The following is a 15778-nucleotide window of genomic DNA, read 5'->3' as shown; positions in this document are numbered from 1 at the left end:
TATTGATTTAACTAAGAGCTGATATTCGCTGATACGATGTGCCAATATGAATGATCTACTGTTCAAAAACGGAACCAAACACGTTTCCGTCGCCCATGCCAGCCTCGCTAACCTCCAATCCTTCGAGAGCCTTCAACACCTTTTCAGGCAAAGGTCCCTTCTTAACAGCGGCAACATTCTTCTCAAAGTGCTCAACCTTTGATCCACCCAAAATGATTGCGTCCTGAGACTCAAGCTTGGAGTGGTAGTAGAGCCATCGAATAGCAACATCAGAAGTACTCTCAACCTCACCATCCTTGATGAGACCATAAAGGTCCTTGACAGCCTTGTGGAAGGGCTCCTTGTCGTAGATGAACTTGTAGATGGTGAGGGGATGGGTGGGTTCGCCGTAGCGTGTGCCAGCTGTGTCACCGCTAGTAGGCTTTCCAGTGAGGAAACCTCCTGCAAGGGGACTGTAAGCGTGCAGAGCGATGTTGTGTTTGCGGAGGAACTCGAGAATCTTGGTTCCTGTCCCGCGCCAGATATAGTTGTACATATACTGAGCAACTGAGGGTTTGACATAACCCTTGGCATCACAGATCTCGATGTACTTCTCAATCATGCTGAGAGGCCAGTTGCAAAGACCCAACTGCGATGCGAGTCAGTTATGGCTTGCGATAGTCAGGATATTTGTTCTTACCTTTTTGAACTTTCCCTTTTGGAACTGCTCATCAAAGCCTCGTGCCTGGTCCTCAAGAGAAGTGCCGGGATCAGGCATATGGGCTGAGAGAATGTTGACTGAATTTTGGTGAAGACGCTCAAGACTTGTGTTCAGGCTCTTCTCAATAGCATCAGGTGCCAAACAGCCGAGAAGGTTACGACTGATGGCAACTCTGGTGTCGATGAGCCAGTCCTGCTCGCTAGACTTGACCTTTCCGAGGAGAACCTCGGTCTGGCCTGTGGCTTCCTCTGTAGGATAGCTCGCAGCAGTATCAAGTTGCTTGACACCATTGTCTGAGGCAACCTGAAGAAACTGCTGGATAGCATCTTCCTCGGCGAGGGAGCCGTAGCCAATTGAGGCCGTGCCAAAGATAATCTGAGGGCCGTCTTGAGACATGACAAAAAGATGAAGGTGATTTGTTTTCGGACTTTGACAGAGTGGGAGAGCTATCTCGGTCTTGTTGTGAAGAATTGGTACCTAGTCGAGTGGAACTTTGCCGTCACATCATTTATACCAGGCATTCTGAACTTGGAGACATATCATGAAAGATGACTGTGGAACTCTGCTTACATGCTGCGTCATCATGTTCCTCGAAGGATTTCAGACCTTGCGATAACTTTTTCATTGCTGTGCCATTGTTCCTGCGGCGTAAGAGGTTCCGTGCGGCAGCTAAGCAAGGGTTGTCTGTGCTACGTGGAGAATCTCACGTCCCCACGCCAAGGGGAGTATTCCTAGTAAACAGGCTGGTCCTTCGAAGGATCCGATAACGCCCTCGCCTTGCATGGGAATTGTAACCTTGCTTGCCACCGTAGAAGCTTGACTTCATGAACCTGGACATGAGTTTTAGCAAGTGTATATGTTGCGATATGTAGCTATATCCTCTCCTGTCTCATTCGCCTTTACGACAGATCACGACTCATCTCAACTTCCTCACTCATCACTCAGTCTTTGTTCATCCATTTTCATCATGCGTGTTGCTGTTGTTGGCGCTGGACCTGGAGGTCTTGTTACGCTCAAGTACCTCAAAGAGGCTACCAAGTTCTTTGACATTGATCCCATTGATGTTCGTCTCTTTGAGCGTGAAGATGAAGTTGGTGGAACCTTTACAAAGCGAACTTATGAAGATGCAGAGGTAAACACAAGCCGAAGATTTCAAAATAATTCCACTAACATATTCGTTTAGCTTGTATCTTCCAAGTACCTGACATGCTTCTCTGATTGGCGTGCAGACCTTGAAGATCCAGACTTTCTGAGTGCTGAAAGGTTTATCCGCTACTTGAAGGAGTATGCCGAACATTTCAACCTTGTGCCCAATATTTCACTTTCAACCCCTGTTACTTCTATCAGACGAGGTCAGGCCGGTGGTCACATTGTTCATTACCGCGGTCCTGATGGAATTGATAAGACTTGGGAATGTGATGCTGTCGCTATATGCAGTGGCCTCCACGTCACGCCCAATATCCCCGATGTCCCTGGCATGGACAAGGTGAAGATTGTCAAACACTCTTCCCAGTTCAAGAAGAGAGAGGAATTTCCTCAAGGCAGCCAAGTCGTCGTTCTCGGAACCGGTGAGACGGGTATGGATATTGCCCATCTCGCTGTTACCTCGCCTACGAAGCGTGTTGTTCTATGTCACAGACAGGGTTTCCTTGGTGCCCCAAAGGTGAGATGACCATAACTATTCGCAGAAAATCAAAACTGACTTGCGGCGTAGAAAATCCCCAACCCTATCTTGTTTCCAATCCTGGGAAACAAGCCTAACCCCAATGCACAGGAGCTACCCATTGATGTGAGCTGGCAGGCTCCTCTTCTCGACTCTTACCTGCCACCCTTCTTGAGAGATCGCCTCTTCACTTGGAGATTCCAAGACATCAACATCAAGCTGGCTAACTGGCTCTGCTCTGGCACTACCGCTGGAGTTGACCAGTGGATTGGAGGCCTTGATGCTGACCGATTTCATACATCTCAGAGTAAGTTGTCTTGATCTCCAATATCAAAGAATCGCATAGCTAACTTGGAATAGGCTTCTTTAACAAGGCTGTCTGGAGATGTCTTCACTATATCAGTGAGCCTTACCGTCCCACCAACCCAGGAATTGTGGAGCGCATCCGTCGTGCCATCGTCACTATTCCTGTCAAGGAGGTCCCAGGCAACAAGTACATCGACTTGGCTCCTTGGCCAACTCATATCGATGACAAAGGTGTCATGCACTTCAGGGAGAACGGCCGCCCTGAAGCAGAGCGTATGAAGAAGCTTGGCCCTGTGAAGCCTGACATGGTTGTCTACGCTACAGGTTATACTCAAGAATTCAAATTCTTCGAAGAAGCCAACAAGAACGGTGAGAACTACCCAACCTGTGCTGAAGCAGATGTCCGCTGTATCTGGCGTCACAATGACCCAACTGTTGGATTTATTGGATTTGTCCGTCCTGGCTACGGTGCTATTCCTCCGCTTGCCGAACTTCAAGCCCAGCTTTGGCTCATGACTCTTGTCAAGCCTGAGGTAGGTAGATCTCTCAGCTCCAGGGAGGAGTACCACTTCAAGCTTCATGGCCACAAACGTATCGACTATGGTGTTCACCACGAGTCTTATGCGTACCAGCTTGCTCTTGATATGGATGCTGTTCCCACCTTCTGGGACGGTGTTAGAGTCGGTTGGAACGCAGGTGCCAAGCACCCTGGTCTCTGGTGGCGTCTGCCTGTTTTATGGTTGACTGGTGCTCAATTCAACACAAAGTTCCGCGTGGTTGGTCCTTATCAATGGGACGGCGCTGTTGACGTTCTCGGTAGTGAACTTTGGGAGACCATCACCAGACGAGAGGGTCTATTTGGTAAGAACACCACCTACTTTATGATTTCTATTACTAACATGAATAAGGTGCATTTGTCATGACGATCGTTCCCATGACCATGGTTGGCACGAGCAGCATCATCATGTGGTTTGTGGAATTGTTTGCGGCTTTGTTGAGTGCGATTGGACGCATTGCAAAGGGAACCTTTTGGAGAGTTGTGTAAAATATTTCTGTAGACTCCTGTTTTTGGATTTAATTGCGATTGGAATAAATTTTATTTCTGAATCTCACGTTCATTTCTCGACTACTGGGACTCAATCTTGAAGTTAGTCTTAAAATGCTGTTATCAAGTTCCTCGTATTCGCCTTGGTCAATTCTGTTCATCGGTGAAGTTTGATACACATGAAAATCATAATTTTTAATAAGCTATGTTCACTTGCCTAAGATGACACTGAGACTCCTTAGAGTAATGACTGCAAATCTAACATCTGATATCAAGTATTCACAGATCAGTCCAATCAGCATCCCATATTCCGTTATCTTTGATCACACAATTTCGATCAGTAATGCCGTATCCGCGGCAATGAGTGACAATTCAAGGCGACGAATGTCGAGACGGTAGGACAGGAAGGGGCCAGGCCACATACGCAAATCTTCAACATCCCTACTCCGCTCATTGGTAATTCCTCCTTTTCCCAGCCTTGGTATTGGCGAGAAGGATCAGATTGTTCAAAAATCGAATGTTACAACCCTGTTTCTAGACTTGGGAGCCCCTCTTCCCCGCTTCCTTCAACTCATGAGCCCATGCAACTGTTGTGACAGAAAGTTGGAGACATGATCTTCAAAACTCGATAGTATCTAACCGTTTTCTGATCTGACATGCATATATAAACACACACCAAAGTTCCTTCAATGCCGGCCGGGGAGTTTCTTCCGCCCTGATTCTCATCCTTCAATCCTTGTCTAGGATATGCAGCCAGTGCTTGATCCCGAGACAAGGAACATGATCCCGCTTACATGTGGGTAGGGGGTGGCTACAACGTTGTGGGGCCGTTACTAAAATGATATGCAACATACCCTCGTAGTCTTTCAAAAGGATTTGACCCTTGAGGACGAATACATCATCAGGATGATATGAGAAACGGGAACGGTAATCCCAAAAGGATTTGTAACCTGCTTTATCACGGAAGAACTGGAAAGACTTGCGGACAAACAAGGCATTCACAAATTCGGCCGGAAACAGAGCACATAAATACAGACGAAACGAGTGGGAAGAGTGGCACTTACCCAGAGCATCAATACCAAGCTGGTACAGCAGAATGACACTCTCCTATTCCACTATGGAACTTCCGAGTTTCTCCCTGAAGTTCGACCATGAGAAGCTGCTGCCCCTTGCCATCATCACCGCAGGCCTTGTAAGTCAAGTCTTATCTCAGTCAACATAATTTGTCACTGACAGCAGCAAAGCTGGTCACTTCTCTTGCGGCCATAGCCATCTACCGTGTTTGGTTTCATCCTCTCTCCATCTTCCCCGGTCCCAAATGGCTCGCCATCTCCAACGTCCCTGAGCGTTACATGAGTAACATCTCAGGTACATGGATTTGGAGAGTCTCTGGCCTGCATCGCAAGTATGGTCCCATTGTTCGTATTGGTCCAAACCGCCTTGCCGTTGATGGAAGTATCGGATGGTTCCAAGTCTACGCCATGAGGGGCAAGGACGATGAGTTCCCCAAGTATCCTGAGTACATTTTCCCTGGTGATGGCTTGAGTATTCTTGGTGCCAACCAGATGAATCATCGACGCCACAGACGGCAGTTTTGGTCTGCATTCAATGACCAGGCTCTTGTTGAGCAGGAAATTGTCATTCAACCTTACACGGACATGCTTCTCCAGCGTCTGAGCGAGCGAGCCAAGATTGGTGAGCCTATCAACATCGTTGACTGGATCAACTTTCTTCTCTTCGACATCGCAGGCGAGCTGGTCTTTTCATCACCCTTTGACTGTCTCGATAAGCAGGAATACCACCCATGGGTATCCAACTTCTTCAGAGCCGTCAAGGGTAATGCCGTGAACCGTTTCGTCAAGCACTACCCAATCACCGAACCCATCGTCAATTTCTTCTTCACCGGTAAGGAGCAGATCCAGCGTGAGGCTGATCAGCGGAACATGACTTTTCATCACGCCATGCAGCGCATGAAGCTTGGAGAGCAGCCCACTCCTGGTCGTCGTGACTTTATGAGCTTCTTGATGCGACGAAACCGTGACGGTGGCGGTCTTACAGACCACGAGATCCTTGTTGACTGCCCTGTTCTGATTGGAGCTTCGAGTGAGACCACCACCACTGCTCTGTCTGGCTTCTTCTTCTACCTTGGTATCTCTCCAGTGGCATACCAGAGACTGGTGGAGGAGGTGCGATCTTCTTTCAAGAGTGAGAGTGAGATCAACATGAAGACCACCAAGCAACTTGAGTACCTCAACGCAACTGTTGACGAAGCGTTGAGAGTGTATCCCCCTGCTGCTGAGTCGCCACCCAGAATCAGCCCTGGTGCTGAAATTGAAGGCAAATACCTTCCCAAAGGAGTGAGTTTTCTTATTACCTCGATCATAACACTGTTGCTAACCACTACAGGTCGTTGTTTCTGTCTACCAATGGGGAACATTCCACAACCCTGACAACTTTGCTGACCCGGATGACTTTATCCCGGAGCGATGGCTTCAGCCTTCTCACCCTCTACACAATCCAAAGTATGACAACGACAATCGCTCAGTATACCGTCCGTTCGGGTTCGGCATGCGAGATTGTCTTGGTAAAAACTTGGCTCATGCTGAAATCCGTGTTGTTGTCAGTCGTATCTTGTACAGATTCGACTATGAGTTGGCTCCAAACCAGGAGAATTGGCATGCCAATCAGAAGTGTTTCATGGCTTGGGATAAAACACCGCTTATTCTGACATTGAAGCCAAGAGACTTTGCGCCTTGAGGGAACATTTCACAAATGAAGCATGTGTCAATAAAATCCTATATTTAGATGGCTTTGCTTAGGTAGAAATTGAGAATTGTATCACCATTAATTTCTTTTGAACTGCGTGTGAAGTGACCTTTTATTGATACCTTGGTCTAGGCTTTTGAACTGCGGTTGTCATACTGAAGCTCTCATAATGCTCTCGTAACTTGTGTACTGGTAAAGAACGTGATAGTGTCATGTCATGATTGTGTGACATAGACAAGTTCTAGAATCATTTCTGGTGATCTTATGGCCTTGATCACTTTGTGTAGGAACACGAATCGGTTCCTACGCGTCTTAGCATATATTTATTGAGAAATATCACAATGGAGTCATGAGATATGTCTCTCGATTAAGCGATTTGTTGTCACTAAGAATCACTTGTCCAAGTCAATCTTTGCCATCGTCACCATTGCGATGAACATATTTATTCTTTCAGCGACTCACCCGTTCGTAATTTACTAGTATTCGTTTTAAAATTTGATGATAGGAAATAATTTTGTGAATGAATGTGCTCTCTCTATTTAATTGAAGAACTACTTGAAGTGTCCAGATCACACCAATTCATTGCCAAACCAACCCACCCGTGAACACAATTTCCCCAATATTCCAGTCAAGCTTCACCAAACTTGGCTTGAATCAAAGATTTACTTGACTGTGACGCGAACACCCTTTGAGTCCAGTCGAGGAAGCGGCATCAAGTAGTCATGAATAGCATCCACATCAGACCTGTCGGACTCGAACAGCTCAAACTTGGGGCCAGTTGGTCCAAACAAGGCCGCAAGAACGAAGTGAAGGTCAGCAAGAGCCAAGCTGAAAAAGGTAAAACGTATTAGTTCATTTTCTTCTTAAAAATGGGTGATAAGACATACCTAGACCCAGGGCATCGGCGTGAGCCACGGGAGAAGGGCACAAAACTGCGCTTCATCGCAGGTGTCACCTTTCCAAGCCATCGCTCAGGCTTGTACTCGAATGGCTCAGGGAATGCGTTGGGATCGGTGTGGAGATAATAAGCGTTCATGCCAACAGGAGTCTGTGGTAAACAAAAATTAGCGTATGGACTTGACAGAAATAGGATTGGCTGTCTCTAGCTTGACTTACCCCAGGAGGGATCACCCAGTCCTTGAACTGCAGAGCTACATCGGGAGAAGTGCGAGGAAGTCGGCGCATGGATCCATATGCCATTCTGGAAGATCCAGGTCAGTACGCTAATTGGTTCAATCGAACAAGGTTCCCCCGACAGAACGACAAGGATTGTATTGGAGGAGGGGTGGTGAATAAAAAAGTACGTACCTCAAGCTCTCTTGGATGACAGCTCCCAGATAAGGAAGTTTCTCAAGTTCAGTCAGAGAAGGCTTCTTCTTGGGGTACTCGGCCATGATATCCTTGAGCTCGTCACGAAGACGTTGACCCTTCTCGGGCATACTGAGCATCCAGAAGCAAGTCATGGTAGCAGTGCGCGCAGTAGTGGTAGTGCCACCTCCAAGAAGCACCATGGCCTCTTTCTGGAGTCTCTCAGTGCTGAGGTCCTCAGGTGCGAGGCCACTCTCATGGACTAGGAAGCGGAAGAGTGTGGGCTTTCCACCGACAGTAGCGATACCTTTGCGGTCGTTCTCCGACTTTTCACGCTTGGCCTGCTCAATCTGGCGACCAGCTTGCTGTTGTATCGTCAGCACTTGGTAAGAATGTATGTGAGGTTGAAAAAGACTTACGACTCGAAAGGTCTGGAAGTGAGCAGCGGAAGGAGCGAGCCACATGATGACACTTTCGGGGATGAACTTCAGGACACTGCGTAATGTCAGTAACAGTCTCGACTGAAACTGACCGTAGATACGTACTGGACAAGCCATGGGATCATACCCATAAGAGGCACGGACAAGGAAACATTGCGAAGCATCTCAAACCTATGAGATCGTGATTAGCTAAAGTCTACCGATGAAAGTCATCTACTCACCACTCAGAAGAAAAGTCATCACTGTTGAGTAGGGACTCGGGCTTCTCAATGCAAATATGCTGCATGACATCGCCAGTAAAAGCTTCAAAAGCATAGTCAAGACGGGCAACCACACCAGTACCAGAGAGCTCATGGAACTTGTGGAACAACTTCTCAACACGATCGCCAATGAGCTCCTCAAGCTTCAAGACACCATTGCGAGAGAAGTAAGGTTCAATGGGCTTTCTTCTCTTGCGGTGGAGGTCATGGTCCTGAGAGGCAAAGAAGGTGTCTGATAAATTAGCTAGGTACTTGGGTTTGCCGGTGGGAGATAAACAAACCTTCAATACCAAGTCCACCACCGAACGAGTGACCAAAAGACTCAGTGCGCCGAACGTTACCGTTGACGTAGACAGTGTCATAGTAGTCGGGGTCGTTGATGGAGAGTTCATCAGGTGTGACGCGAACAAGGGGTCCGTAGACCTCGTGCATGCGCTGAATCACTTTGTAGTACTGTCCTTGTTTCCAAAAGTCATAGTAAGACTCATAGAGATGTGTCGCGGCGGCGAGCTTGGGGCCAGGGAACTTGGAAAGGGGAGAGAAGTAAAGACGATAAATGACGATGCAAGCGAATCGAAGAACAACAAAAGCAACACTGGCTAGAGCAAAGAGCTTCCAGTCAGGAGTCACTGGTAGGTCTTTCTCAAACCACTCGTTAATGTTGATGTTGAGGCTGTCCATCTTGAGCCTTTCCATTTTGTCTGTCTCGATAAACGACAGCAGGCACTGGAGCGAAATGTGAGAGGAAAGTGTAAAGGAAAGGGAATTGTGTACACAATAACTAAAAACACTAGATATGAATACCTCTCTGTAATACCAATGATTCTAGTCGCTATTACCACATCGTTTCTTTGTCATGACATTACATGTTATCTGCCTGCTTGATTTGCCGAGAAGGAATACAGGCAACTTCGCCACCTCCTCAGTACTTCGTCCTCATTTCGTCACTTTCTTACTGGTGTGCGATGTCACTCCCTGGAGGTCCCCGAGACCAGACTTGGCTTTACAAGAAGTGTGGGCCACTGCCGGTCTGCAGGATTCAGGCGGATTGTGTTCCTGACTTGCCAATAGGATCAAACACGCCCGCTGCTTACTTCATGATGTTCGGCAACGGTTGTTGTCCCATGTATGCAATCCTGAGTGGGGGGGATCTTATGGCCAGAGGATGAGATTGAGATAGATCAGCAATTCTGTCTGAAGGGTGGAGGGTTGAGTCAGTGGAATTCCTTCTCCCTCAAGAACCGAAACAAACATCACGATCCTTTAGTGGGAAAATCCTGGCATAAGGAGAAAATCGAACGTTATTTGCTCATGGACTGGGGTAGACGACATGAGGCTTAACTAGATTGTTGTCTAGCGCGACGGTAAGGCTGGTCCTGCTTGGTTGAGGCTCAGCTGTAGGGATGAGGGCGTGTGCATTCTCATGTGTCAGTGAAATTTGGCCGTAGAATCCTTCCTGGCCATCCTTGTTTTCGCCGTTACGAGTTACGAAAAAGGGAGAGACGTGTAGGTAATATCACATACACCGGTAAGCCAGCCACCCGTCCCGGACCGTACCGTAGCAGGAGAAGTGGATCTCGAAGGAAGAGGAAGATAAGCTTGCATGGTTGAATGAATCTTCACGGTGATCGACATACACGCCCTGTTCCACAAATCCTGACAGCCAGCCAAGCTTTTCAGTCTGCAGGGGTAATAACCATGGAAAAGGATCACCACAAATCAAGATGGTGTTGGTTCTTTGACTCGCAATTCAATAGCCGCGGTGCCATGGCGCCGTTGCACCGATACTACCTTTCTTATCTAATCGCCGATTACTACACGTCTTGATTCCAGGTCTTGTCTTGCCAAGATGATATCTTGAGAAGATCCCACATACAAATCCTTCGAACCCAATTGTCCAATCGCCATTAACTGTAAACGGCACAGGTCCACTTCCAGTCATCTTCAAGTCCCGTCTGTAAGGGGCACGGTTTACGCGTGTCGCTTGGCGAGGGGACTTAGTAAAACGCGTCTTATTAAATGCTCGCCTGGGTTCTCAATCCGTCGTAGAGTTCGAAATTGGAATAATCCCGAATGAGTAATTGCTTAGTACAATCCGATGACGTTTGTTATTGAGCACGAGTATTCTTGTTTCCCACAGTCTTACCATTTGACTGTGTTGTCACCGATGTGGAGTAATGCCCAGTCTTTTGACAATATCTGGAGTATCACATTTAGAACAAGCAGTGTAGGGTAGATTACTGAACTCGGTTCATTGAAGTTCTTCAGTAACGCCTAAGTTATATCGTTTATGTTGCAACCAAATAACAATCTGAAAAGAGACGTCGATTAAATAGTAGTGCCTTAGAAGTGCAACAATAGGTAAACAACAATGCCATCCTATGTTAAGATATTCACTGCGAATCCTATGTCTACCGTGTCAACCATGAGACTAAGTAGCGCATTTTGGCTGTCTACAGTTAGCATACCTCAGGGTATCAGAAAAAAAATGACCGCTGAAAGCATAAGAGACGAAATTAATAGGTCACTTTATGCCGCTTAGACCATGGCTCTTAGACGACTTATTTTTGTCGAGATTATTTTTTCTGCTACGCACTAGACATATAGATCTGTCATATAAGCCACATTAGAAATCTTGCCAATTAATTTAGCAAAACGCGTTACCGATCTAACGCGTTGATGCGGTGTCCTGTTATACTTCACTATGTGACTAAGAATTGTAAAACATGATTCAAGAAAATAAGAAATTGTATTTTGCCAAGTTTCGATCTCAGTTCTCGTTATGCTAAACTAATCTAATCTATTCGCAACATCTCCAGAATAAGTTCAAGTTGGTGATTCTCGGCTCCAAACACCTTCGCCAACCTCTCCAACTCAGCCTCCATCTCACCATAAAGCGAGTGGAGCACCTTTTCAGTACCCGAAATTCCACCAGCCTCTTCAATGAGATTCAATGCCAGCACCTTTTGTTCAAAGGTAAGACCGCCGTTGACACAACGCTGCATCATGAGACCTCGCAATTGAGCCACGGCTTTGGGAGCCTTGTTGTTCTCATTAAAGGCGATGATGAGAGGGAGCGAGAACTTGCCCTCGTCAAGGTCTTCGCAGAAACCCTTTTGTTGGGTGTACTGTAAATTGTTAGTGACACGAGCGAATACAGGGAATTAAATGACTTACGTCTGCAAGCTTGAGATTGGCGTAATCGTCTCGAATCTGGAAGTAGCGACCAAACAGCTGACACAGACGGCTAAAGTCAACATCTACTCCAGTAGTAGACTCAGCAGCCATGAGACGGGTGAGGAGACGGAACAAGCCACCAGTTTCTGTCAAAAATGTCAGTATACAGTATAAAACTCAAGATATTGTGAAACATACTTCCGTCAACCATTCGTAAATACTCCTCCAAAGGTGGACAGATCATGTTAGAGGTCCACTGAAGCTCGTAAGCCTGACCAATAAAGAGTTGTCGGATCTCATCTGTGCAATCCCAGTCAGTTCCTGTTGATCAAAATTACGTGTAGCCACGACTTACCAACAAAGATGCTCAGAGCCTTGGGGCTGTTAAGCTGGCTGATCAAACTAACAGACTGGATGTACTGGAATGTTGCAGAGTTGATGGTCTGCGCCTCGCCAAAAACAGCATGCGCAGAAGGCTTGCCACGTCGCAGTTGTGAGTGGTCCTCGATATCATCAAGCCTGAGACATGTTAGCAGAATCCGTCAGTCATGTTCGAGAGGCGACTTACATGAGTGATGACCCGTGCAGGCTTTCCGTGATGGACTTGATGGTGTTTGCCTTGTCGGCGGGAACCTTGAGCCAAAAGTTGAGAGCGTCAATGGTCTTGTTCCTGACTCCCTTTGATGGAAGAGAACATAGATATCTGTATGGCTCCATGACGACCTGTATCTGGTTAGCAAATACTCGTAACAAGATGATGTTGTACTTACATCGTCTTCCATGGGAGGCAGTTCTTGCAACATGATATCAGACAGCGTCTTCTTGTGATCAGCCCCACTGTCCACCTTCTTGTGCGCTGTCCAATCAATGTCGTCAGCTGAAGTGGCTCGCTTGGTTGAAGCATGTCTTTCAATGGAAGGACGTTCGTCAACCCCATTGATAGTTGAGTGGCCGTTCTGAGTAGACTGAGGGAGACCATTGGAGACTCCATTGGTCCCATGAACGCCATTCGTCTTGGTACCATTGACATAACTGTTGCCATTGTACTCTCCACTGCCGTTAACCAAAGGACGAACAGCAAAGCTCTCCTTAGCAGGGCTGTCGGGAGTAGGTAGTCTGTGGATCTCAGGACGAGTAGTGTCCATCATGGCCTCCTTGGATGCCTGAATGGGGTCATATGTAGAAGTAAGCTCCTCTTTGGTCTGCTTGAGTCTGGCCTGTTGCCTCTCATTGTAAGGCGCGTTCATGTCATATCTTCTGCACTGAGTGCTCCAGATAGCGTTTCCACTGACACCAAACAGCATGTGGTATAGGTAGTCCTTGAGATCCTGAGAAACATCTGTTCGCTCTCGTGTCTCCTTGGTGACCTGGAGACACTTGGCTACTTCAATCTTGTTTCGTGCTCTGCAGAGGCGCTCGGCTTCTTCGATGGAGCAGTTGTGCTCTCTCATCAAAACAACAAGAGCATTCACAAAGTCTCCGGGTTTACCGGACTTCTCAGCTGCCTCTGCTTCCTTGCCATATGACCAAATGTCATTTGTCAAAGTCACTGACATGATGGCTGGAAGAGCGAGTTGATGGCATAGCTCAATCTCATGATCAGGAATAGTGATGGCACATCCAAAAATGATGAGCGCGTGCCAGAACCTGTGACTTGTCAGTGATGATCTGAGTATAAGGGGTCAAGTAACATACATGTAACCGACATCTGTAGCTCTGTAGTGGAGATAGTCATCAAGTGTCTTGAAGTTTGTGTCATGGGCACATCCTGCACCTGTGTTGATAAAGGTGGCCCAAGCGTTCATAGCTGCCACTGCTCGATCACGGTCAATGGCTACCATAGACTTGAAGATCCAAGCCTGGAGATGTCGCTTTCCAGACTCGCGGCTCTGGATGTCACCTTCTCTTACACCTTGTTGAAGTGCATCGAGAAATTCATCATTCTCGGCAGCAACCTTGAACTATTAGCATGTGTCAACACTAGATAAAGAAAATAGTCTTACCGTCTCGGCTGACTCAACATCAGTGATATCTATACTAGTTAGTAATGAGACATGTTCAAGGTTTAAGCGCAGACTCACCATCATGAAGGAAGGCAAACTCATTCGCATAAGAAACAATCTCTAGCCTCTCAGGCAAACACTCTGGTAGAGTAAGACAGATGAAGTTGTGTCTTGGCCCCAATGCACCTCGAAAGGGCAGCTTGGGACCAACATGCTTCTCCCAGTCATACTGAGCCTTGAAGATGGCAACCTCGTCCAAGTCTGCACCCTTGTGCATGCGCACTGGAACACCATCACAGAGACCGTCAGTGTCGTAGTCCGTAGGCTCGAACGAGTAACGGTATGTAAAGTCCATTGTGCGAATGTTTGTGTGGGGGAAATAATACAATGACAAAAACTGGGGTGGGTAAGTTGAAAACGAATATTTCCGCTTCTTTTTGAGTATATCGATCGTACGTTTTGGTTCTATTTTGTAGCTTTTATGTCTTCCAATCTCTCCATTTTCTCTCTTCAACTCCAAGATACAGGCACTTCAGACATGCCCAGGGACTTGCTACTCGCGATTCCGTCAGAGGGTGTAGATGCATCAGAGTGGCCATGAGGGGTGGAGGATGGCAAAGGACGGTATCCGCTGACAAGGGTCGTGATCCTGAATCCCACGCGGCACGCTCAAGTGCATCCAGCCCCTGTCAGTTAATATGGGAGTGTGAAAAAAAAAGTCCGAACTTAGTGCTTCGAAATCAAGCTTTTATCTGATTGCCTAAAGTAACCAAAGAAAAGCCTCATCGTGTGGTGGTGGTGCAGTGTCGTTAAACGATTCATGCCTATCCACGGGGGAATGGAGAAGGATTCTGCATAATCTAGGCGCAGCAGTCCATTAAAGGATGACGGATACGGCATAAGAGGTTATAGTAAAATAAAAAAGATCCACTAACGACAATTGCTGCTTATGATCGGCGACCTGATGGGTCAGTATGTGCCGAGAACTAAATCTCGTTGGAGTATCAGGACGACATTGTATCAGATCCTTCAGTACCACCATCAAAAGCTTGGTTTTCCATTTGTCCGTCCGTAGGATATTATGTCGGATTACTCCGTACTAACGGCCCAATTGTTTTTCAATCTTGGCATTCCTTAAGCGAACAACGTCCTGGGATCCCATTCTAACCGCCTTGTTCATACTCCACAGAAAAGACGTGAGGGACTTCAGTTGATTTACGGTGGAATACTACCTAGACGTATATGCTACCTTCCTGCATCCCAGTAATTCGATACTCGTCAAGGTTATCAGATGCGAAGATGCATTTGCTCATGGCAAATCTCAACACCCTGGCCAAAACACTTGGCCCCATCCAAGATCCTGCGATCCTCTTGCTCTTACACCCCACACTGACCCAGTTTGTGCTATCTTCGAGATGCGGGTATCCTTGATACTATTTACGTTCGCTTCCAGGTTTATTCGCCAAGTCGCCGCTCACAAGTCTGATTTTGGAGGATTGATCGGCAAACCCAAGTCCTTGTGGTCATGGCCTCATTGATTAGGAGGAGAAGGTCCTTCAAGGTCGTTGAATCATGACGTGCGAAGGCGAAGACCGAATAGATCCTTTTACGTTTGGAAGGAGTGATATGTAACCAGAGGGAGTCGACCCCTCGCAGATGATACGTAATCAGGATGGATCTTTATCATGGCCTCCCACATACCGATGGGTCTTCAGAGTTTAGGCAGAGAGGCCCGGCAGCAGAGAGAATCGTATGATCCAAGACCTTGACCCCATTTGGTCACATCTTGTCTAGGAATATGCTCTCTGTGGAGACGTTTTCCAACCCTTTCGCTTGACGAAAGCGTGAAGCAGGGTTTGATTGCAAACAAGGGAACGGAGGTCCGTTGGTTGATCCTAAATGTATCATGATTTTAGCACTGTTAGGGCACTTGAGTGAAATATGGCGATTCGAAATGCTACGTACCCGACATTCGTCTTCTCCGTATGATGGGGGGGAAGAAAAGGTCATGATATCGTGACGAGTAAATTCTGCATTGTTTATGATTCTTGAACAGAATAGTAATTTTAATTAACTTTTTCTACTGCAAAAAATAATTTGTAAATAATAG

At 46.9% G+C, this 15778-nt stretch overlaps 5 protein-coding genes across 5 annotated transcripts; 2 read left to right on the top strand and 3 right to left on the bottom strand.

Moving 5' to 3' along the window:
- Positions 1–55: 55 nt before the first annotated feature.
- Positions 56–1096, bottom strand: FPOAC1_001857 (uncharacterized protein; the record flags this gene model as incomplete). The annotated part of the gene is made up of 2 exons (XM_044846445.1): positions 56–628; positions 680–1096. 2 exons carry the CDS (start codon positions 1094–1096, stop codon positions 56–58), a joined length of 990 nt encoding a protein of 329 aa, XP_044712361.1.
- Positions 1097–1667: 571 nt separating this feature from the next.
- FPOAC1_001856 (uncharacterized protein) lies at positions 1668–3714 on the top strand (the record flags this gene model as incomplete). Its single annotated transcript, XM_044846444.1, has 5 exons — positions 1668–1832; positions 1884–2363; positions 2415–2670; positions 2724–3530; positions 3578–3714. The coding sequence occupies 5 exons, from the start codon at positions 1668–1670 to the stop codon at positions 3712–3714; spliced, it is 1845 nt and encodes a 614-aa protein (XP_044712360.1).
- A 1096-nt stretch (positions 3715–4810) lies between these two features.
- On the top strand, positions 4811–6471 carry FPOAC1_001855 (uncharacterized protein; the record flags this gene model as incomplete). The annotated part of the gene is made up of 3 exons (XM_044846443.1): positions 4811–4906; positions 4959–6071; positions 6121–6471. The coding sequence occupies 3 exons, from the start codon at positions 4811–4813 to the stop codon at positions 6469–6471; spliced, it is 1560 nt and encodes a 519-aa protein (XP_044712359.1).
- A 671-nt stretch (positions 6472–7142) lies between these two features.
- On the bottom strand, positions 7143–9184 carry FPOAC1_001854 (uncharacterized protein; the record flags this gene model as incomplete). Its single annotated transcript, XM_044846442.1, has 8 exons — positions 7143–7308; positions 7368–7528; positions 7597–7681; positions 7789–8153; positions 8208–8283; positions 8334–8399; positions 8450–8720; positions 8770–9184. 8 exons carry the CDS (start codon positions 9182–9184, stop codon positions 7143–7145), a joined length of 1605 nt encoding a protein of 534 aa, XP_044712358.1.
- A 2099-nt stretch (positions 9185–11283) lies between these two features.
- FPOAC1_001853 (uncharacterized protein) lies at positions 11284–14023 on the bottom strand (the record flags this gene model as incomplete). Its single annotated transcript, XM_044846441.1, has 9 exons — positions 11284–11616; positions 11666–11811; positions 11864–11965; positions 12021–12184; positions 12234–12388; positions 12436–13312; positions 13361–13620; positions 13669–13697; positions 13747–14023. The coding sequence occupies 9 exons, from the start codon at positions 14021–14023 to the stop codon at positions 11284–11286; spliced, it is 2343 nt and encodes a 780-aa protein (XP_044712357.1).
- Between the last annotated feature and the right edge of the window lie 1755 nt (positions 14024–15778).

This window comes from Fusarium poae, chromosome 1, assembly GCF_019609905.1.
Source record: "Fusarium poae strain DAOMC 252244 chromosome 1, whole genome shotgun sequence".
NCBI lineage: Eukaryota > Fungi > Ascomycota > Sordariomycetes > Hypocreales > Nectriaceae > Fusarium > Fusarium poae.
Note: the sequence above shows the minus strand (reverse complement) of the source record. Positions and strands in the feature narration are given on the sequence as shown.